Consider the following 23685-nt stretch of genomic DNA (forward strand, 5'->3'; position numbering starts at 1 on the left):
GGGCGGTGGCACCTGGCCACGTTCCTATCTACAGGCGAACCTGTAGCGGGCTTAGACAAAGTGCCCAGAAGAACGTCTGATAAGGCCTCATTAAACGGCAGCAGAGGCTCAGCCAAGCTTGCCTGTGGTTTAAGGACCTCAGTGAGGAGGTTAGTCCTCACGGCGCGACGGGGAGCACAAGGTCCAAGGCCTTGGCAGCCTGTGTCAGCACCACACTATAGGCAGCCCCTCCTCCGTAGCCACGGTAGGAGGGGAGACAAAACCAGTGTCTGGGGAGGTGTCCAGACCACTGGCCTCCCCTAGCTCACCTGCCCAGTCCTGAGAAGACTGGCACTCACTCAGACCCCTCCCAATCCTCCTCGCCACCCATCTCCTGATATCCAGGGTCAAAGGATGGGGCCGGGTTGTAGATGTAAATATCACCTAGCGGCGTTGAATACGGCGCCGAGCGGCACCGCTCCGACGCCGGACCCGAATCGAGGGTAGGACCAGGGTCGAGGTCGTCCTGGGTCGGCGCCGGAGGCGACACCCTGGGGGCCGGCGTCGGCGAGGTCGTAAGGTCGACCGGCAACGACCCGGATCTGGAACCGCATCCAAAGGGACCCTGCGGCGTCGGGACCGATGTCGCCGATGGCGCTGGGGCCGAAGCACCCGGCCCGCATGCAGATCCAGTCGGGCCGCTTGGCCCGAAGGCGCCGCAGAACCCAACGGAGGAGTGAGCGACCTCATGGCCATGAGGAAAGCCTCGATGTCCTCCGGCGTCGCGTTCTGCCCAGGGACTGGCGGGTATGGAGCGGGCGCGACGCCTGCGGCGGAGCCGTGGGGGCGGTGTCGCCCGAACCCCATCGCGCGAGCGTTGGGGGGGGGGGGGAGAATCAGAAGAGCGATGTCGCCTCTTCGACATCTTGTGCCTCTTACCCGAGGACTTCGAGTCCGAAGACTGATGACGACTCCTGGAACTGTGGTGACTCCGGCCCCGCGACCGGTCCCTTGACCTCCTTCTGGACTGGGACCTCGAGCGGCGCGGGGCTGACTGCCGGAGCTCGAGTCGCTTGCGGTACCGCTCCCGTCTAGCTTTGGACGTCAGGGCCCAGCAGCCGGAGCAGGACTTGTCGTCGTGGTCGGGGCCCAGACAGTGAAGGCGCCGGCGATGGGGGTCGGTAACGGACATCAGTCGGCAACAATCGACGCAGGGTTTGAACCTGGGCATCCCTACCGGCACCCTATACAGCTAGGAGGTTATTTAGGTTTTCCAGAATTTCCAGGCGCACAACCAGAGTACCCGTGAGGTAATAGGAAAAGTTACTCAGTAGTTAGTATAGGCAATGAGGCGAACGGTAAATCCTCACAACCGTTCAGGGATGGACCAACATTGACCCATACGAAACATAAGAAAACAACAATGCCCCTGCATTGTTGTTTTCTTATCCCTACCGGCACCGTCGGAGTCGGAGTCGATAGACTTCAAAAGATGATCAAAAAGGAACGAAAAAGTTAGTAAAAAATTGACTATCGGTACTACTTTTTCCGGATCGGTGCTTGCTAGCGCGGAAAAAAGAAGCATTGACGTCAGCGCGCGAGGGCGGCGTCCAAGTAGTCCGGCGATGTCATCCCGGCACCAACGACGGACGTGGAGCGGCAGACGACGCCTACCGACGCGCAAGGGTACTGCTACGCAAAAGTTTCCAGATCCAGTCTGACGCCTGGGGATATTCTAAGGTAAGGAATCTAATACGAACCGGTTTCTTTCAGATAGAAGGAAACTGTAGCTAGAAGTCTCTATCAGATATTATCCTCCCGCTAAGAAGGTATTTGAAGGTTCAGTCACTAAAGGGCAGCAATAAGGATGAAGGACATCAACAAGAGCAGGAAGATCTTGGGGAGGTTATGACACATGTGGGCAACAGCACAGCCGTTTTGAGATGGAAGTCCAGAAAAAGTGGAGACACAAATGTAGTAGGTTAAGTAAGCAGTGCAAGTGGCACTAATATGTGCCTTGGCGAGATCTCAGTGAGTAACAAATTCCAGGCTCTGCTTAATCTGAACCTGGAGGACTGGTGGTGCGTTAGCAGCTCCAGACTAAGAGATATCAAGCAGAGTCAATTTTTACTGACAACTTAGTGGAATTTAGAAAAACTGTGTATATCTTGCCAGGTAATCTCAGTACATAAATAAAACCAACTATGTACTGATGTCTACTAGTGCCTATTAGTGTCAGCTATAATCTTACACAGTTGAAAGAACAAGAGAAATCAACAGTGCCTAAATCTTTATTTTTCAGAACCTACATTTTTCCAAATTAGACAATTTTACATTGTATGACACAAAAAGGAAACTTAAATTACAAATAGTTTACATATAAGCTTGATTCCAGTCTTAATGGAAGAAATAGAACAAAATTAAAGTCCCTCAAAAAGCTTCCAGATTACATTCTTGTTCCGTGACTCGGCAGCTGTTAACTAACTTTCCACTTCCAATTGTCTGCTGCTATTAGTGTAACAGGTTGCAAAGCACATAAAACCCCTAAACCATATTTAGCTAAAGGAGATACAGACAGTTATGCACCCTTACAGTCAGCTTGATGCTCTTGTGATACACTGCATCACCAGCACAAATAAGAACCCCTTTACAGAAACTCAAAACAAAGAGCAGCACCAAGACTGCACATTATACTGCTTATTTAAGTAATGGTAGATTACAGGTTTATCAATGCCACGGGTAGAGGAGTTGCTCACAAACAGCATTTGTACCTATTCATTAAAGAAACCTTTCCAATGCTGGCTTTCTAATACTAGTCCGATAATGATCACAATTACTGAATTAAACCAAACAGGTTTGCCACCTCTAATTCCATCGCAGCACATTTCCATTAATTAACAAAAACAATTATAATTATTTTATTTGCGAACCCAATTAGATTCGGCTTTGCAGGGGCATTTTTTTATTATTGCTTCACATTTAGCTGAAGGTAATGCAACATAGCAACAACCAGCATGCGCAACTCTATTTTGTTTCTCACCAGCCTGAATCTGAACTCTTAGAAACAACTGCAGCAAAGATTTATGTGTACGATACAGCGATTTGGCATGTCATTTTGCTTTATTAAAATAAAAAACAAAGAAATTTAGTAAAACATCAGAGCTAGGCTTAAATTCTTTATGCCACAGAATTGTTTGCTAAGCAGCAATTACAGTGTCTTGACCTAGTACAAATGGCAGCAGAAAATAGAACAAAACACCTCCTGCTGATCTCAAGATATTATCCGACAATGTATCAACTGGCTAACATGGTCAGCTGTACATCTGTGCTGTAAATGACCATGGTCTATTAGTGTTTACAGCTGTTAATCTTAGAACTTCTTAGCAGACAAACCAAATAAATCACAGCTAGCTTAAAACGTGTCAAAATGTAACTGCCATGTTCACTGAACCCGGTTTGGAAAGTCTGAATGCCTGCTAAATGCTCATCCCAGAACAGGATTAGATAGACTATTTATGATGGCATTCAATGTGCTCCTTTAGAAACTATTTCCCTAATTAGGCCATATTTACAAAAAAAATACAAAAAAATAAAACGTTTTCAGCAAACACAAAACAGTTGGTTAATCGATTTAGAATTCAACACCCCATTTTCAAAGTGGCCAGCTAATGACATGCCATACTTTCCTTACAGGCACTGAAATATTCGTTTAGAAAACCAACTTTTCAGTTTCACTACAACTTTGTTAGAAAGAAGTCAGATGAAGGTTAGGGGTTATTTGGCAGTTTTTTGCGTGGATTAGCAAACTGGGAACACTTAAAATATTCAATGGCATTGCGATCATCTGAATGGCGTCAAATCTATATTGCCACCAGGTACTATTTACATTTGAATAACCCACTTTTCTTTGTTAAAATGCACAATAGGATACTAAAGAAAAGGGAATGAGGCGTTTAAAATGTCTTTCCATTTCCTGTAGTCAGTGAAGAGGCAGTCAATTCAACACATCAAAATAAAAATAAAGTAATAGTCAAACCACAACATTTAGTTTATCTACATCCAGCTCAACAGCAACATTTATAATATATCAACAATAATTTCTATCGGATTTATTTCTTAGGGTACCTTTTTATATGTTCTGATTATTTACAACTGTACAAGCAAAGCACACAATCCCAAGTGCACATATTTAATACAGTATTGACTATTTGCATTTACAGAATTTTCAACAATCTGAAAAAGATCAAGTGTCTGAGATCTTTAATTTATATTACAAAATCTGATGCTAGTTCCTGCACTACAGTACGATTACCCAGTAAAACAGTGACAATAGATATATACTGTAACTGAGTAATTCTGTATTCAACGCATGCCAACCCTTGAGGGGGGTCAGACTTAATTAACTCTAAGCTGTCTTATACAAAAGTTAAGGCAAAGTCATTTTTCAAGTTTAAATAAAATTCAAGTTTTAAATATTGGATGGAAATTCTCTTTAAAAAAGCATCTGTTTAAATAAACAATGTGTGGAACAAATGGTACTATTGAAGTAAACGGGAAGTGTTGTCACACATTTAAACTGCCCGCTATTCAGAATACTCAAAAAAACCTTTCCAGGCATTTAAAAAAAATAATTTAGATTCAACTTTATTAGAATCTTCCTCAATTTAGTGCATTCCTGTCCTTCAGAAAGCATCACTTCTAAAGTAAACACTTTGTGGAATACCCCATCCAACGAAATAACAGCAGAGACCTCTCCCTCCACCACGCAAACCAAAAAAATATTTTGACACCACTTTCAAAACTGAAGAATGCCACCATTGCTTGCATTAATAGGAAGACGTCTATGCTATTTGGACCAGAAGATGTGACCGCTTGCCACAAGTACCTTAGGATGAGTTAAAAAAAAATATACACAAATTATGGAGGTAAACCAGAAGGTCCACGTACTTCTAACCATTTTCATTTTAATTATTAACAATGTGCTTTGTACTTCTGATAGAATGTCCTTTTTCTGTAGTGAGAAGCTGGTTACAAGCTTGCAGTTATTCAAAACGATCAAGATGCTAAAAAACATCCATTAAGGTGCTCTTGCTCTTCTCAAAGTAATAATACACAAACTAAGGTCAAAAAGACTAAAGCAACCACAGGAGCCTAACCTTTAAGTGCAAGAATATTTCCTTACAACTGACAGCAGTTTAAACAAGGAAACATTAACGGATATTCTTTGTGTATCTCAAAACCATATCTCAATTCTTCTTGCACTAAAAAAACAGCTGTCAATTGCTGTAGCTACCTTTCTATTGTGACATTTACCATGTTTGTAGGCAATCCATTTATAAAAATCTATCAACATGGTTCTGTTTTTTAATATTGTATTCAAAGGAGGAAAATGTGATAAAATGCAGACAAATTGATTTCTTATTCAAAATTAGGCTGTGTGTCTTTTTCTCCAATTAATCAAGAACAAACCTACAGATAAGGTTTCAATACAATGAGTCATTGAAGAAGGGAGTACTGGTACCAAGAGGCAGGTACCTCGCCTGTATCCTAGGGAGAAAAACAATAACCCACCGGTATTCCATTTCGACCAATACTGCTTCAAGGGCCTAACCAGCAACTCATTCGTTTCACTGAGTAGGAGACATGGCGTAATGTGAGAAGTAAATATTTCAGAATGTCCTCCTTCATTGAGGAGATTTTGGGGGTGTATTATGGTCCACGAAAAATCGTTTTCCAAGCGGTGGGGGTGATGATCTGCGTCCTGGCTGTTTTCTCTGGTCTTTGGGTGGTCGTGCGGGATGTGACTTTACAGGAAGAGGTTCTTTAGGCTTTTCTAACATAGTTTCAGTGGGTTTCCTTTCTTCTTTGCCACAAACTGCAGAAACAGTGCCCTGCTTTAGCTCCTTCGGTGCTTGCAAAGTAGGTGCTTCTTTACTGGTTCGCTGACAAATCTCTGCATAACTGGGTTTTCTCAACTCCTGAGCAATTAAGACAAAGAAGATGGACATAAGGTGGGGAACAACATCTGGACCTAGTCGATAAATACCCATCAGTCATTTCAAATGATATCACTTGTGTGCAAACAGCATTATTTGAGCATTAAACAAAGATTAAAAATGTAACCCACATTCTTATGCACTTTCTGTGAAAAAACAGTACCTAGCAACTCTAAGACCAATGGCACTTTTGCATTTAACAAAAAAGTAAGAAGAAATTAATGGGAAGAAAAAGTAGCTCTTAAAAAAATGCATTAAAAAAACAAAACAGACATTGCACTAAGCAGCAATCATGGGGCGTCACATTAATCCTCTCATGGGAGGGTTGGAAATGTGATAATATAAAGTCAAATGGTGCAATTTATATCACATTTTGGATTGTATTATTTAAAAAGCCAGATGTAAAAAAACGCTGAAGGGGAGTTCAAAACTTCAACATCTAACCAAGCAGAAGGGACTATTATTCATTTTTATTATCTCTTACGGTTATTTTAGGTGGGGGAGGTTCTTGGGGTCAAACTACATTTGCAGCACATTTTTCGGTAAAAGCCAAGCTTATAGACTATTTTTAAGAACTAACTACATTTTTCTATACTTTACAGATTGTCTTAGATTTCTGTAGCACAAATTAAATATGTTCTTATATGAATACTGCGTTGAAACAAAACTATGGATGGACAGAAGGCTACTATTTGCGTCATAGAAGCAGCTCTCACATGCTACTGTATGCTTCACATTAAAAAAAATATGCATTTGCACATAATATTATAGAGTGATAGAGGAACCTGTTTAAGAGAGGTGCTAGCCACTTGATCAGGATGAATTGCTTGTGGCTTTTAATTAAGTTTCTGCATTTTCAAGTACAGCTGTAATAAAATGTTTTACAAAAACACTGCTGGGCTGCCAGATCATCTTTCACCACAAATTTGCTGATGGTTGTAGTCAAGGGGGGGATAATTGTGATTTTGTTTCGTATTATATAGACTATAGCCGCTGTATCCAAAATACATCAAAAGCCCACATTTGAAAGTCTTGCACTAAATCCTGTGCTCTATTATTGCAGTGTTCAGGAAAAAGGAAAGCTATTTTCCTTCCACTACTGTCAATCATATCTGCTTACGAATGCCTGTGAAGTGGCAGTGCACCAGTTCACATATGTACTGATGCAATCCCATGGTCCTCACCTGAAGAAGGTTCATTCACTTCATGGTGAAATCGAGCTTTCTGACTGTATGGACAGCCGCATAGTCTGCTTGTACTGCCTCATATTTCACTGCTGCTCATAAGAAAAGGAAATAGTTTTGATAGGGCAGTTTACACTTTAAGTTCTTTATCTTAAAACAAATAGGGCCCGATTCACAAACTGCGCTTTTGAGTAAGTTCACACTTAAGTAATTGTACTACTTATTGGTATTCAAAACTGCACTTTTGTAGTAGCGTACACGTTTATATTAACTTACACTTTTATAGAACGTCCAGCACTACACATAGCCAACCACTGGTACTGCAATACCCTCCCATTGAAAAATAATGGAGGTAATTAAAGTAAGGAGTCAAAATAAAACCACAGAGGAAATAATGGTAAATAAAATACATTATTTAAAATAGTTCAAAATATATATATTAAATATATTTGTATGTAAAATATTATGTAAATTAGTTTAATTTGGTTACTTTAAATGTAAAACAAAAAAATGCTACAACACTATTGATTTTGAATGAAAACCTCAACGAAATATATTAAAGGTATTTTTCTGAAGTTTATATTAATATGTATTGGTTATTTACTTTTTAAATTTAACATAGGTTGGTAAAATATTTTAAAATTAAACATAACTAGGTACTATTTTTACATACTTAAGGTTGTTATATTTATTTATATTTTTAACTACAGTAAATTATTTAACTTCGCATCACCTTTGTAGATTTTTGCTTTAACTCCCTACCACCAATATTTTCTATGGGAGGGTGCTGCAGTACCAGTGGTTGGCCATGTGTAGACTTAACCAAGTGTTTTTTTCAGTAGTAACTTACATTCTAGTTTGTGAATATCAAAAAGTAGTAAACGTACTCAAAAGTATAAGTAATCTATGTGCCTCAGGACAATAGTCTTCATTGTAGAGGGATACTGAATTGTTTTCACAGTTCTAGTCGGAAGTTATCTTCTTCCTATACTACTGCATAGTAACTTTGTGATGAAAGGGTGACCTTTGATTGAATGCCTGATATGAAGATGCCCCAGCACTTGGCGAGGCTTTGATGGGGGTAAGTAAGCATTCAAAGATATTTCCTTAGGCAAAATGTGATTATTTTAAGCATAAATCTGCTCTTCACCTTACACTTGTCCATACTCCTCTGCTTCTTTCCAGGCCCCAGATTATGTTCAGGCAGTCGTAAAGGGGATTTAGGTGTAGAATGTGGATCAAGAGACTTAATCGTAAGAAATGTACATTTCTTGGAAAATTTGGCCACTAAAATAGCCTCTTAAATTCATAATTTGTGTTTCTTCTTTCGCTGACTCAGTGGTCCGAGTGCCTGACAGTGGGAATCTACTGCGCTGCTGTATGACCAGTCTGTGGGTATTTATGTATTTCTCTCCCTTACATTTCATTTCTGATAGTCCGTGGAATGAGTAACACAGGTGGTTTGTTTTCACCGAGCTGAAATCTCCATTTCCATTGATTTGTTTTTTAAACAATGTTCCTTTTTTTGAAGATTGAACTTCAATGGTAGGTGAACCGGTTCTCAAGGCTGCTCTTGACTCAGACCCATTATTTTGGAGCTCAAACCTCTTTTTGAGTTTAAACTTTTATTGAAGGAGACCACCTTTACGGAGGTTGAACTTCAGTGGAGTCAAAACTTCCTACGAGTGATCGTTCAGTTAAAGTTTAGCAGCTTTTTGCTGAAACCTAGTTTTGATGTCTTGTCAAAGTCCCTGACAGTGACAGTGATGATGGTGTCTAAACAGTTTGTGTTTCATGTGCCTTAAGTGTAGTCTCAGTCTTGAATTATATGTCCTCTGCTGAGATTATTTTAAGCAATATATTCTCCAGAACATAATTCTTGCGGGCCTTCAAAGAGCAAATCAGATTTGCTCCATCCACATCAATTACCATGAACTGTTCTGCATACAATTTCTTTGGTATCTTCAAACTCCTGTCCAAAAAGCCTTTGCAGTGGCTCTGTAAGGTTTGTTTAGGCAATGTTTCCACACCTCTTGAAAGCAGGCGATTAGGCTGATAGCACTTCTAGTTGCACAGCAATACTCGGAGTACTCTGCGGAGCACTCCAGTCCTTGGTCAAAAAGATCCCTAATTCGAACAAGCGGGTCAGTGGGACCCACTTTTAAAGCAAGCAGGAGATGTTGAGTTACTGTCTGTACTTTCAGAACCGGTTTGGATGGTTTTCCTTACAATGTCTTTTCCAGGCTGCCCTCCAGACACAGACTATGTGTACTGTGATGCCTCACTGCAGGGTCATCCCCAGTCTGGAGCACTCACAAGAGAAGCATAAAGAGGTGCAAGCTTCATGTACCTGGCTATTAACAGCCACACCTCAACAGTAACCAAGGAAAAGACAAAAGGTTGGACTCCGCTAAAGGGTCCCTTCTCCCCTTGAACAACTGATCAGCAGCTCCTCTCAGCAAAAGGCATAATCAAATTTCTAAAGTAGTTTTGTCTCCTCTGACTGCACTTCAGTGTCTAGGCCTCCTCTTTCCAGATTCATGAATGTTAGCAATACACTTCTACTGTCTGTTAAAACAAACATTCTCCAATGTTGTACACAGTAACACACCTTTAATTAATTCAGCAGACTCATACACATAATGCATGTACACACAGGCCCCAGGCACAACATACACACACTTGGGATGTTAGCACTAGGATATGGGTTAGCACACAAAAGTTCAACTTTATAGGCGTAGTCTCCACTCCAGTGACAGATTAAAAAGTTCACTACTAGGGATTCACAAAACATGGTAAATTGCCACCATGCTCTTAATGCTAACCCCAAGACAGGGACAGTAGTCCGATGTCAGTAAATTGAGAGCATGTTTGTCACACCTCCTCCAGATCACAGAACATCTCCAGAACCTCACTCATGTTAATGAACAGGCCTACAGCTCTGGACACAGTAGGAAAGTGTGAGGATTCAGAAAATCAAAAAGCTAGGGTACCAGCTATTCACAGTAGGCCACTTAGTGCAGAGGATTGTATACCATGTGGGGGACAGGCTCGTCCCAAAATGCAGTCTATCACAAAAACCTGCTTATATTGAACATATGGCACTAATGATCAGTGTATAGCACAAATAAATCCAAAGGCAGTCATTTTAGGCATAATAGTCTGGTGACTGGGTGAACATCATATTGGAGGGAAATTAGGACAATCTTAATCATGGTGATTTACTAACGTTTTTTCGCTCAACACCTTCTTTCGCTCAGATTTATTTAAATGTTACTGTGCAAGTATGATTTGTTGATTGAAGTCTAGGCCCCCAGAACAAATGCAGTAAGGTTACATCTGGATCACTTCTGATAGTTGATAGAAAGCTACAAGTCTACTGAATTTGAAAATTTGGGAAGAAAGGTACAAAGACAACTTTATTTCCATATCCCAGTTTACTCTGGATAAACTGATATGACTGTGACTGAGGTCATAATGTTTACGAACTAGATAAAGCTAATACTTATTTTTTTTTTTTTAACTGAGTTTTATATAGGGCAAACTTGACCCGAAGGTATTGGGTATCAGAGCGCTTTACACGAGCACCAGTTGCGTTACATGAGGACACATTCATTTTTGTTAGGCACTGGGAGATTAAGTGATTTGCCCAGAAGCACAGGATGTTGCGCATCCTTGCCCAGATTTGAGGTTAACCACCCTTGCCCTTAGGCCAATCCCTCTCCCTTAGTTAGTTTAAAAATCCTGAAGGCCCTGGATCTAATGGGCTTTCTGTAGGGGTATTAAAGATTTTGCCTGCTAGGCAGATCCACCTGTTAAAGTAATTGGGCAATAACTACACATGAGATACCAGAGTCTCTAAGGAGCGAGTGGCGTCCTCGGAGTCGACCCTGAAAGAATTGCCTGGAGACGTGGCTACACTGAGAGCTTCGCTGGCGGAAGTGGCGCAGAAGGTCCGAGTGCTGGAGCTCAGAGCCGAGGACAGCGAAGGGCGCTCTAGGCGTAATAACCTCCGCCTCGTGGGAGTGCCAGAAAAAGTGGAGGGCCGGGATATGGTCTCCTACTTGGAGAGGTGGCTGCGGTCTGAGGTGGCTCCAGAAGGACTTTCCCCGTTCTTTGCCCTAGAGCGCGCCCACAGAGTCCCAGCGCGACCGCCCAAACCTGGTGGTCTGCCGCGCCCGATAGTGATGCGCCTCCTGCACTTCAGAGACCGGGACTGTATCCTCCAAAGGGCCAGGGACCTGCCGGATCTGCAGATTGACAATAGCAGGGTCATGGTTTTCCCAGACTTCACGAGAGATGTGCAAAAGCAACAGGCCTCTTTCACGGCGGTCAAGCGGAAATTGAGGTCTTTGCAGCTGTCATATGCTATGCTGTTCCCGGCCCGGCTGAGGGTCATTGCTGGGGATCACACCCACTTCTTTCACACACCGCAGGAGGCCTGGAGCTGGCTGGACACTAGAGAGGAGTCAAGCACGGATGCCCCCCTGACGACCTCGCCTAGGAGGCGCTCTGCAGAGACGACGCCAGCGAGGAGAACTGGATCCCAGTCGGGATGGCAGCAGGCAAGAGCTAAGGCGGTACTGGCGGTAGTGGCCATCAGCCAGGGAGAAGCCAGCCCTTCCAGTAGTGCATCGGAGCTATCGAAGAATAGTGCTCTTAGCCCTGGCTCCAGTAGTGTGCAGGATCTCTCGGAGGCGGACCTACCGGTGGTGACTCCTCAAACAGCGGACGGAATCCTCAGCTGATGCGGCCTGGGCGGTACTGGACATATCTACAAGGTACTGGGTTGTGAGTTGTGGATGCCTCCAGAGGCTGAGCGCTGGGATGATCACCACTCCTGAGACTTATCACTGAAGAGCGGGGGGGGGGGGGGGGGAGGGAGGGACGAGCCGTGGGGGGGGAGCCTCCTGAATGTTCCAGGGAGAGGGGGTGGGAGCGGGGGACTTCGGGCCTGGTTGGGTCGGCGTACTGACCACCCTAGCCCTCTTCTGTTAAGATACACTTGCTTTACTAGAGTTTGGATGGGAATTCCACGTTGGTTGTCTGTCCGGGGAGTGGAAGTTGTTTTTTTTTTTGCTTGGTTTGGTTGGGGGGGAGGGGGTTGGGGGGGGGTCCTGGGCGTGTCAGGGAGGGCGCTGCGAAGATGAGTGAAGCACGATGGGTACTGCAATGGGACCAGACCTAGGCTACAAATGTCTCACGTGGGACGTAAAAGGGATGCACACTATGCACAGACGCCACAAGATCCACTCCTTTCTGGTTAGACGGGGTATTCACTTTGCCTTCCTCCAGGAAACACACCTGTTAGCTAAGGAGGGGAAAGCACTGCAAAGAAGGTGGCGAGGACAGGTCTTTCATACTGGTTACTCTGCATATGCTAGGGGGGGGCTATCTGGGTACGGGCGGGGGTTCCATTCCAATGCACACAACAACTAACTGACCCAGAGGGGAGGTATATTATGGTGCGAGGCAAGCTGGATGGGAGGGACTTGACATTGGGTTGTATATACGCCCCGAATGTGGAGCAAATGGCCTTTCTCTCTCTGCTGTCCAACAGGCTGGCCCCTTTCTTGGTAGAACCCTTGCTCCTCGGAGGGGACTTTAATAGTGTTACTGACACTGCGCTGGACAGATCGCCCCCCCCCCCCTACCGAATGCACCGGCTGGCAGACTGGCGCTTGCGCGTTCCGCTTGGCAATCCCAATGGAATCTGGTTGACTCGTGGAGAGCTGGCCATCCATCAGATAGAGACTACTCGTTCTTTTCCGCCCTTCATGACCTGCACGTCCGCATTGATACCTTCCTGTGTTCCCAGGACGTGCATGCGGAGGTGTGCCACAGTGAGTATCTCACGCGCACAATCTCCGATCATAACCCGCTCCTTTTGCACCTGCGCTGGTCGCAGTGCCGCCCCCGAGTTCCTGCCTGGAAGCTGCGCCCGGAGGCGCTGGACGACCAGCTCTTCTGCACCACGATAGCCTCGAACATTGAGGAATACTTTCAGGTCAATGCGGGCACCGCGGGCTCAGCCGTAATTGAATGGGACGCCTTTAAAGCGGTGGTACGGGGGCAATGCATCGCGACGGCGTCTGGTGTTCGAAAGACTCTGTTGGCTGACATTACGCGGGAGGACGAGAAACTCTGGGGTCTGGAGAGAGCGCGGCCTGAGCGTCCGGACACCCACGCGGCCCTACTGGAGGCGCGGGAACTAGTGGCGGCGACGGTGGAGCGGCTACGGTGCTTCGACTACAAGGCCTACCTCACTCGGGCACACTCGGAGCGTGATAAGTCAGGAGCTCTCCTGGCCTGGTTGGCCAATCCGGCACGACGGAGCTCGGTCATCCTCGAGCTCAGAGACCACTCGGGTGCGGCGTGATTTGACCAGCAGGGGATTAATGGGATTTTCTATGATTACTACACGGAGCTTTACCGTAGCAGGATCCTGCCGCCGGAGGACGCATTCCGGGGTTTCCTGGAGGGACTAGACTTGCCGGAACTGGAGGACGAAGCCGCAAAGCTGCTCGGGGGCAAAATTGAAGAGAGGGAAGTGAGAGTCGCCATCAAGAGCATGGCGAGAAATAAAACGCTGGGCTCTGACGGACTCCCTACGGAATTCTATCTCACCTACACTGATCTCCTTGCGCCCCGCCTAACGTGGCTTTATAATGAGGCGAGGCGGCTGGGCAGCCTGCTGGTGACCACTGGTGAGGCGCTCATCGTCCCACTATTGAAACCGGGCAAACAATCGTAGGACAGGACGGCGTATCGGCCACTGTCCATGCTCAACCTGGACTACAAGATCTTGAGTAAGATCCGGCTAGCGACGCGGTTACTTCCTCATATGTCCGCGCTGATCCACGCTGACCAATCCGGGTTTATCCCGACCCGCAACACGGCGCTTAATATACGACGGCTCCTACATGTTTTGGAGGCTGACACCTACAACAGCGAGGAAGCGGCGGTGTTCGCAGTCGACATGGAGAAGGCCTTTGACAGCCTGGAATGGCCGTACCTTTTCCAGGTCATGCGCACGCTGGGCCTGGGCGAGGGTTTCGTGGACTGGACGTCGCTACTTTACCGCAACGCCACAGCGAGGGTCAGGACTGGCAGGATTATCTCGGAGATGTGTATGGTGGGCAGGGGCACCCGCCAGGGATGCCCTCTCTCCCCCCTATTATTTGCCATAGCGGTCGAACCCCTAGCGGCGCGAGCCAGGCAGGGACAGGCATATCAGGGGCTGGATGTCTACGGACAGGTACACCACATCGCCTTGTACGCCGATGATCTCCTGATGTTTTTGGCGGACTCCGCAGCATCCCTGCGTGGGGCTAAGTCCCTCCTGCAATCTTTGGGTAGTGTGTCGGGCCTCCGGGTGAATTGGACGAAGTCCTACCTGTTCCCGGCCCGCCCACACAGACTTTGTTCCTAGTCTGCGGAAGGAGTGACATGGGAGGAGAGGAGTCTACGCTACCTGGGCACCTCGATCCTCCATGATCAGGCAGACATCCTTGAGGGCAATATCGGGTCAGCAATACGGCTCACCAAGGTGAACTTTGACTTCTGGAGCACGCTCCCACTGTCGCTGATGGGAAGAGTGGCACTCCTTAAAATGGTGACCCTGCCGCGGCTGCTTTATTTCTTCAGGACCCTCCCGATCTGGATCCCGGTGAGCTACTTCCGGAAGCTGAGGTCGATGGTGATAGGTTTTCTATGCGGGGCGGGCAGACGCAGGGTGGCACACAGCACACTTCTCCGTCCCAGAGCGGAGGGCAGGCTGGCGGTGCCGGATTACGAACTATACTACCTGGCGGCCCAGCTACAATGGCTGACACAGTGGGTTGTGAGAGCCAGGAGAGAGGGAGACGGATCGGGATAGCCGGCGGGACCGGTTCAGGTATTGGCCCGGATTGTCCTGGGACTTCCGATGGGAGAATTCCACCTCACCCAGGAATTTGCGACGGCACGGAAATGCTGGAACAGATACCGACGGAGGGGTCACATCACAGTCCCATATGCACCTGAGATCCCGCTGAAGCTGTGTGGGGCTCTCCCGCACGGGGGCTCGTGGCGCCGACTTGAGAGCTGGGAGCAGCAGGGGCTGGAGTCCATAGGGGACCTATATGAGAACGGGGCACTGCTGCTTTTTGACCTCTTGCGAGACCGCTTTGAACTGGCGGGGGGGGGGGGGGACTTCCTCCTCCACGCGGCGCCGACGGCGGCGATCCGCAAGCACTGGAGGACGGGCATGTCGGAGCCCCCGCTTTCGCTGGGCTGCCAATACGTAGTGATGATGGCGGGGACGGTCAAGGCTGTCACGTGCCTATATAGACGCATGGTCTCGGAGACTATCGCCCCACTTCTATCTCTGAAAGCGAATTGGGAGGCCGACTTAATGACGGACATTCCTGAAGAGGTATGGGCTAGCATAGTGGCACGGGCCCGGAACAGGACGCGCAACGCTAGGTTCCAGCTGGTGCACTTCTACGTCCTGCACAGGGCCTACCTGACCCCTGACAAATTGCATACATATTTCCCGTCCCACCCGGCGACCTGCCCGCGTTGTCCGGCGGACGTGGCTGACTTCCAACACATGTTCTGGTCCTGCCCGGTGTGGATACTCTGGGGGAGATCACGGAGAGGGACTTGCAATTCAGCATGGCACACTGCATCCTACACTGGTTCCCACACACATCAAAGAACAAAATCACTAGTAAATTTGTGGATCTAGGCCTACTCTTAGCGAAGCGGGCCATAACATCCCAATGGAAATCACGTAGGGGTCCCACTATAGAGAGATGGAAGGCTGAACTACACAAATGGGCCCGATGTGAGGGGGAGCTCCGCATGCAGGCCGCGCTCAGGGCGAGCAATGACACGGCTCTGGAGAGGGCCAGGGCGTGGGAGCGGTTGGTTCTCGACCTCCAACTCTTAAACCTAGATGACGATGATACCCCAGCGCATAGCCCTGCTCCGGCGGAGTAGCTGTCTGAGGTGGAGATGTCCGGACCTCCACCCCTTGTTTCCCTGCTTCCTACGTGATGACTGTCAATCTTAGTTGATTCCTCCTGAAGTTCTGCCTCGGGTTCGGGTTAGTAGAATGGTATGCAGATTCGCATTAGTGGTACTCTGACATGCCTGGGGGGGTAGAAGGTAGGACGGAGAGGGAAATTGGGAGAGCTAGGCAGGGGGGAGGGGTTTGCTCAGGGGGGGGGGGGGGGGCGAAGTTTGGTTGGGACTGTTGTGAGTTACAAAAATGGGGGAGACTGTGGGGACCGAAAAGCGGCCTTGCCATCTTCCAGACAACAGACTGTCGCTGATCCATGTGACACCCCCAGGACGGACCTTTCTCTACGATTGCGCCGCTCAACCTCCGGGGTGTGAGCTAAATGGCTGTGTGAAGGAAGAAATGGGGAACTATTTGTACACTGATTAATGTCTGGAATGCCCCATACCATATTCATGAATACCTGTTCTTGCTGCAATAAAAATATATTTACCAAAAAAAAAATGAGATACCAGAGTCTCAACAAGGGAGATTTATGGTACCACTTTGTATGACGAAAGATTGTGATCAATCAAGGAGCTACAGAATCACAGCATTACTTGAGAGAGTAATGTTCCTTCTAAAGTCTTCTTCATTTATTTAGAAGACTGGCTAGACAATGGATCAGGACAATTTATGGGCAAAACTATCTACTGTCAATTGCAACAGGGCTCTTCCAATAGTAAGCAATGTTTCATAAAAAATCTTGGTAAAGGTTCAGGTAAATCATGATGGAAAACAGTTGGAATAAAATCCCGATTTAAAATGTATCACTCCAAGAATGAAAATTGCAAACCGGTCTATTTAATTTGTGCTTAACCAGTTGTTAAAAGGGTATTGCAAGTGTCTAATGGTGCCCCCCGCCCCAAATGAGACTTCGCTGTCACATATATAGGCACCGCCCAGGACGGCAGCTACTTTTCACGACTTTCCACACCAGAAGCACGGAACCATGAAGTGAACTGACTAACATGTGTCCAAACTAGGGACCTGAAAAAGGAGCAACTCTAGCCCTATAAATGTGTCCGCAGGGTGGGGAGGCATGGGCGAGTCTGTAAGGAATCTGCAGCAAGATATTGTGTCTACCAAATAATGCGTTACCAAAGGCAAGTAACTTTTTTATCTGATAGAGGATTCTAGCTGCAGATTCCCTACCTTTGAATAGATACCCAAGCCATAGCATCCAGGCGGTGGGCTGCAGACAGATTGACTAAACTAAAAAGTCTTGCAGGATCGACGGGGCGAAATGTCCATCCCAGAGTATCTGACTGCCCAGGCAGTAGAGTTTGGCAAACGTGTGCAGGAATGCCCACGTTGCTGACTGGCAGATGTCTAGGCCTGCAACACCACAAGCCAAGGCAGTGGTCGCAGCTTTTCCCCTGGTGGAATGGGCCCGCAAGCCTTCAGTAAGCTGCTTTTTAGCCAGAGCGTAGCAGATCTTGATACAGAAAACGACCCAGCACAAAATGCTCAAAGGGAGAACACATGAGGTAAGTGAGAACCAGGTTCGGATCCCACTGAGGAATTATGAAAGGCCAAGGGGGATACATATGCACAAGCCCTTTCAGGAACCTATTTACAATAGGGGAATTAAATAAGGAGGGTTGGTCAGGCAGCCGCAGAAAAGCAGACAGAGCAGAAAGATAGCCCACACTTGAGAGTGCCCAGAGCAGAGCACTACTGGGCAAGGGTAAGAATACAGAGTAGAATATCAGAAAGAGGCAGAGAGAGGGTCAATAAACTTCTATGTACATTATTTTACAGATTTTTGCCAACTGCAGGAGTATATTGTTCTAGTGGAGGTCCGCCCGGCCACCAGAATAACTTTACAAACTTTAAGAGGAAGATCAAAAGCTATAAAAGGTTGCCGCTCAATCTCCACGCAAGGAGGCGGAGAGTTGACAAGTTCGTGTGGAGGACTCTTCCCTGCTGCTGCAACAGAAGATCCTCCTGAAGGGGCTGCTTTGAAGGATGGATGCCCATTATCAGAAGCTCAGGAAACCCAACCATCTGTACCCAGTCCAGAGCCACAAGAATGGCTTGGGCCCGTTGTTCTTGATCTTCTTGAGAACTATGGGCAGAAGTGGTATGGGTGGAAATGCACACAGGAGCCCTGAGCACCACTCGCGACAAAAAGCATCGTCGGATGTTAGCCGCCTTGGAGAATCCAACACGCAGAACAGCTGACATTGTGTGTTCACTTTGGAGGCGAACAGATCTAACCAAGGCTCTCCCCACTGCTGCCGGAGACCTTGTGCTACCTCTAAATGGAGACTCCATTCGTGATCCCAGAGGCATCGACGGCTGAGTTCGCCCGCCCTGGCATTCAGAGAACCTGCCAGGTGTTGAATTACTGGGTTATGCCCTGCTGTACCAGCCATGTGCAGAGATGTAGGGCCTCTTGAAAAAGGGTCAACAGCCTCACCCGCCCTGCTTGCTGCAGTACTACATGGCGGTCGTGTTGCCAGTGAACACTTGCCCTAACTTCCCCTTGACTGAGGGAAGAAATTCCTAAGTACTAGTCGGATCACCCAGAGCTCAGACAGGTTCATGTGGAGTCTGGATTCCACCGGAGGCCTTTGATCTCCATTCCTCCCAGATGGCCCCACATCCCAGAAGTGACAGATATGTCACTACTGTGAGATCTTGTTGGGTAAGGGAGATGGGTCAGCCTCTGATCCAATTGCGGTTCGCCACCACTGTAGGTCCCTCCGAGATCTAGACCACATCAGAGAGATTCCCCTGATGTTGCGCCCACTGGAACTTCATGTCCCACTGCAGATCCCGCATATGCCATCTAGCATGATTTACCAACAGGATGCAGGAGGCCATGAGGCCCAGCAGCCTCAGTCATTCTCACAAAAATCCAAGATAGAGGCTGAAACATCAGTATCATAGCATGACTATCCTGGACTATCTGCTTGGAAGTATAAGCCTGAAACCGCACTGTGTTCAGAACAGCTCTGATGAAAGGGAGTATCTGAGAAGGAGTCAGGCATGACTTCGGCATGTCTATAGTGAACACCAGGGAATGCAGAAGGATTCCCTTAGTCTGTGGGTGGGAGATGATAGTCTGGGGCGAGGCCGCCTTCAACAGCCAGTCATCAAGGTAGGGGAAGACTGAAAACCCCAACCTGTGCAGATAAACTGCTACCACCACCATCACCTTGGTGAACACCTGAGGGGCGCTGATAAGGACAAAGGGGAGCACGGTGAACTGAAAATGCCTGTGGGCTGGCAGGATGGGGATGTGAAAAATACGCATCCTGCAAGACTTCTGGCTACAGTTTCTACAGGGTATGGGAGAAACAGCCCAAAAGGAATGCAGTGTTCACCAACGGCAATGCCTGGTTGTCGGAAGAAAACATCATCTTCCCAAGTGAGTCCAGCCTCTTGGATTCCCTCTTCGGGGAAGCGGCAGGCGAAGCACTATGGGAAGTCGAGGCTTGGACTACCAAGCTCTAAGGGATAGGCTGAGGAAACTAGGATCATATAGGTAGGGCAATGGTGGCGTGCGATAGTCCTGTACACAGGAGCCCCTGTGCTAGGCTTGTACCAAGTGCCTAGAAGGACATACATCAGTGCTTCACTGAAGGGCAAAAGAGGTTCGGATGAGGAAGCTCCAGCCTGAAGCACTTTGGGCAAAATGTTGGTTTTGACCTGCACAGAGGGCAGCTCCAACTCCAGTACCTCCACTGCCCTCTTCACCACCATTGCATAAGACACTTCCTCCTCCGTAGCCACAGTAGGTGGAGAGAGCATACCAGAATCTGGAGAGGTGTGCAGTCCACAAGCCTCTGCTAGTTCCTCTTACCAGTCCAAATTCGCACCAGGAGGGTATAACTCCAGTCCAGTGACCCCTCCCACTCCTCCCCTATTCCAACTCAAGAGTAGTCAGGGATGGGAATGGTGGCGCCAGTGGCATTGACGCTGGGACCAGCGCCAGATAAGGTAACTTTGGAATGAGTTGTTCCGGAATTGGATCCATGAGACCAAATAGGAGCAGAGGCCAAGGCAGTAAGCGCGGAACCTCATGGTGTCTCCTCACACCCCACGTGGCCTGAAGAGGCACTGGAAGGGTCAGCCCGCTCAAATTCTCGGCACATGGCCTCATAAAACTGTTTAATCTGACCGGGGGTCACTCCAGCTCCTGGTAACGGGATGAGGCGCAGAGTCGGACCTGGCAACTACTCTGCAGAACCGTGACTGGAATGTGGATGTTCCCTACTAGTCTTGTCAATCCTCGATAGACGAGGCAAAATCCTTCTAAACTACTACTACTTCTTTTTGTGCTTCTTTCATGAGTGTCTAGAGTACCTAGAGTGCTATGAAGACGACTTGGGATTCTGGAGCGGTCCAGCGATCTCCTTCTCCTCGATTGGGATCGAGAACTCCTGGGAGTCGCACTAGCTGGGGTCGACGGCCGGGCCACAAGAAGCTTTATGGAACGCTTCCTCAAAGCCTTTAGCACCGTGGCCCAAGAGTCCAAGGATGACTGAGTTGTGATTGCACTTGAGACACCACAAGCACACAAGGTGCAAGTCGGTAACCGACATGGCGTGGTGACCGGCGCCACACGGCTTGAACCCTACCTTTCTAGAGGTCATTCCCTCAACAACTGAGACAAAATCTTCGACAAAAAGTCAAAAAGAAGTCTGTAAAAAAGAGACAGAGGGGTTGCTCTTTTCGGGATCATCGCTAACTAGCATGGAAAGAAAAGAACCGACGTCCGCGCGCCTGGGGTGCCTCTATAGGTGACTACGACGTCACATCCGGCGCCAACGACCTCACACACAGATAAATGGAGCCACCAGAGGGCGCGTAGGGGTACTGCTAATTCAAACGTTTCCAAATCCGGTCTGACGCCTGGGAAATTCATAGGTAAGGAATCTGCAGCTAGAAGTCTCTATCGGATCAGGATGGTTAGTCCTGTCACGTGGCGCTGCCTGGATATTTCAAAGTCAACTGGGGCACTGCGCAGCAGCCCAGAGAGACCACCATCCTAATAGTGGTACAAAGGTTAGGGGATTCCCTTCCCTCATGCTAGACTAGCACTCAGCCCCTGGCCGTGGGACTAAAATGTCTTCTGCATTGGTTGGGGAGTGGTGGGGAAGCAGTGTATACATGCCCAGACAGGCACGGACATGCACAAAATCAGTAGTATAACGACGGATACGCCAACAATGCTCCCCGAGTAGTGTACTAGAAACACTGGAGGACAAGTAAGAGACCACTAAGCCAACGATACTCCGTACCCTACACGGTAAGAATGTGGAAAACCATAGACCCCAAGCTACCATAAGTAGAGATGCACCAGTAGACAACCAGATCCTGGAACAGCCTAGGGGCACTTTAATCACAGGGCACAGAGAGATTCAGAAGAGCCCAAAAATAAAACACAACTCAAAATCATGCACACAAAAAAAGTCTCACTTTCAGCAATCAGAAACTAGGTGTGTTAAACACGCAGACAGACGTCATGGCAAAAAAACAGTCAAAGATGAAGACCAACTGGATGACGCAGAACAGAGGATCTTGGCTTCAGAGGACAATCTATGAAGCAACAAGGAAAATATGCACACATGGATAAAGTTCTTACTCCAATAAAAGCTAAAAACCAACACCATGACCTTTTGGCTCTGAAAGTCTCTCAAAATTATTTGTGGTGGAAACCATTCACTGCTTGCTATTGGCCCATCCCCTACCTTGAGCCCTGGCTAGACCAATGATTGCCCGACTCCTAAATTTAAGGGAAAAGGCACTACAAATGGCCAGAGAGAAAAATGAGCTGCAGTATAGATGATGCATGACATTGTGTTACTCTGAATTCATCTTAGCAGTCCAGGAGGCCAGAAGAGCATACTGTGCGATTAGGAAAAAGCTGCAATGGTTGGAGATACCGGACACCATTTTGTATCCGGCCAGGGTACACATTATCATTAAAGAAAAAGAGCCTCTTTTTAATTAACGTCAACAGGCTGTGACATTTCCCAAGCACTTAAGTTGTACATAAACAATGCCTGCAAAGGAAGGCACTCAATCACTTCTTTCTGATAATCAGCGACTATATATGCCTGTAGAGACCTGTTCACACATCAGATAAAATACCAAAAAACACTGCATGGCTCCACAGTAACCCAGAGGTGCAGAGGGTGATAATTAACACAACTTTGCTATTGCATGCAATTCCTCCCCTACTGTATATGTTAAGATCATAGTCCCACAACCTCTATAGATATGCCAAATTTTCCAACCTGAGGCTGCCAGTTGCGCCTAGGGTACACCCTGGGTCTTATTGGTTTATAACAGTTGTTTTTTGTTGGGGAAACGGTTATATCTGGAAGGGAAATAGAGAGGAGCGGAACAGGGAGTAGATTTTGCCTGTAGCATTTGGGATCTGGCATGGGTGGGGTGTGGGAAGGATACAGTTTGTTTTGTACCGTTTAGATTACCCAGTATTTCTGAGGATGTACATACCTGGCTTGCGCTAGACGTTTAGGATGCACACACTGCAGAACCCCATAAATGACCTGCCTCTACCCAAAGTAGTCTGATGGCACAGAATACTACAAAAACAGACAATACACTTCCATAAAATGGAAGATTTGTGACCTTAATTACCCCCAGAAAAGCATGGCAGGTGCTGGTCTATTTGCAGCAAAGAAAAGATAGATGTGACGTTACTCCAGGAAACGTGGCCCCTGGGCATGGCCATACTCATGAGATATGATGCCCCAATTCACACTGTAACAGACCCAACAGGCCGATATGCAAAAGTGTAGGTCATTTCGGTGTCAACATGTAATACTAATTAACACTTAAGGACCCATCATGAAGACCCAGACTTTTTTTGTCACTGTGGGGCATGATTTAGGAACTGGAATCTGGCTGCATACTCTAGGGGCAAGACTGGAATGTCACACTGAATTCAGAGATAAATACAGCCCATCAGCTAGATACACCACAGCAGCAGCAGGAGCTATACAGGGGATTATCTCAGAGGGAAAGCTCAATGATATTTGGAGGCATTGACATACTAGCCAAAGGGAGGGTATACAAATAGTATAATACTAGGCCACGCATGATATGTGGTATAGATTGGATTAGTGGCTGATGACAAAAGATTTAAGTACATGGGTGATGGCCCTGCCCACTCCTGAATCGCTCCCCACTGTACCTAACCATGCAATTACCAGATACTCAAGCTGGAGAGAATATGGCTTCTAGCCCCATTGAAAGAGATAGGGACAGAAATCAGTAATTATTTTATCTTCCAGTATAAGCCAGACACCCACAGCTTTGCATAAATGGAAACTAAGGGGCGACTCACATTGTGATCACTGCAAAGTAGAGGAAGCAGGATGGCATGGGAATGCTGTGAAATATACAAATTCTGAGAACAAATGATCGGCACTTTACAAACAAATCAGACATATTTATACTGTTATCCACGGTGGCTGCACCGCTGGGGTGTGTAAAA

General features: G+C 47.0%; 1 protein-coding gene across 4 annotated transcripts in view; it reads right to left on the reverse strand.

The window, feature by feature from the left end:
• Positions 1-2254: 2254 nt before the first annotated feature.
• LARP4B (La ribonucleoprotein 4B) overlaps positions 2255-23685 on the reverse strand; it is a 639242-nt gene continuing 617811 nt past the window's right edge. For all 4 annotated transcript variants that reach the window (XM_078663295.1, XM_078663296.1, XM_078663294.1 and 1 more), the window contains one exon: positions 2255-5957. In XM_078663295.1, the coding sequence (XP_078519421.1) occupies positions 5664-5957 (294 nt within the window). In that variant the 3' untranslated portion in view covers positions 2255-5663. The remainder of the gene's footprint in view (positions 5958-23685) is intronic.

Source organism: Lissotriton helveticus, chromosome 10, assembly GCF_964261635.1.
Source record: "Lissotriton helveticus chromosome 10, aLisHel1.1, whole genome shotgun sequence".
NCBI lineage: Eukaryota > Metazoa > Chordata > Amphibia > Caudata > Salamandridae > Lissotriton > Lissotriton helveticus.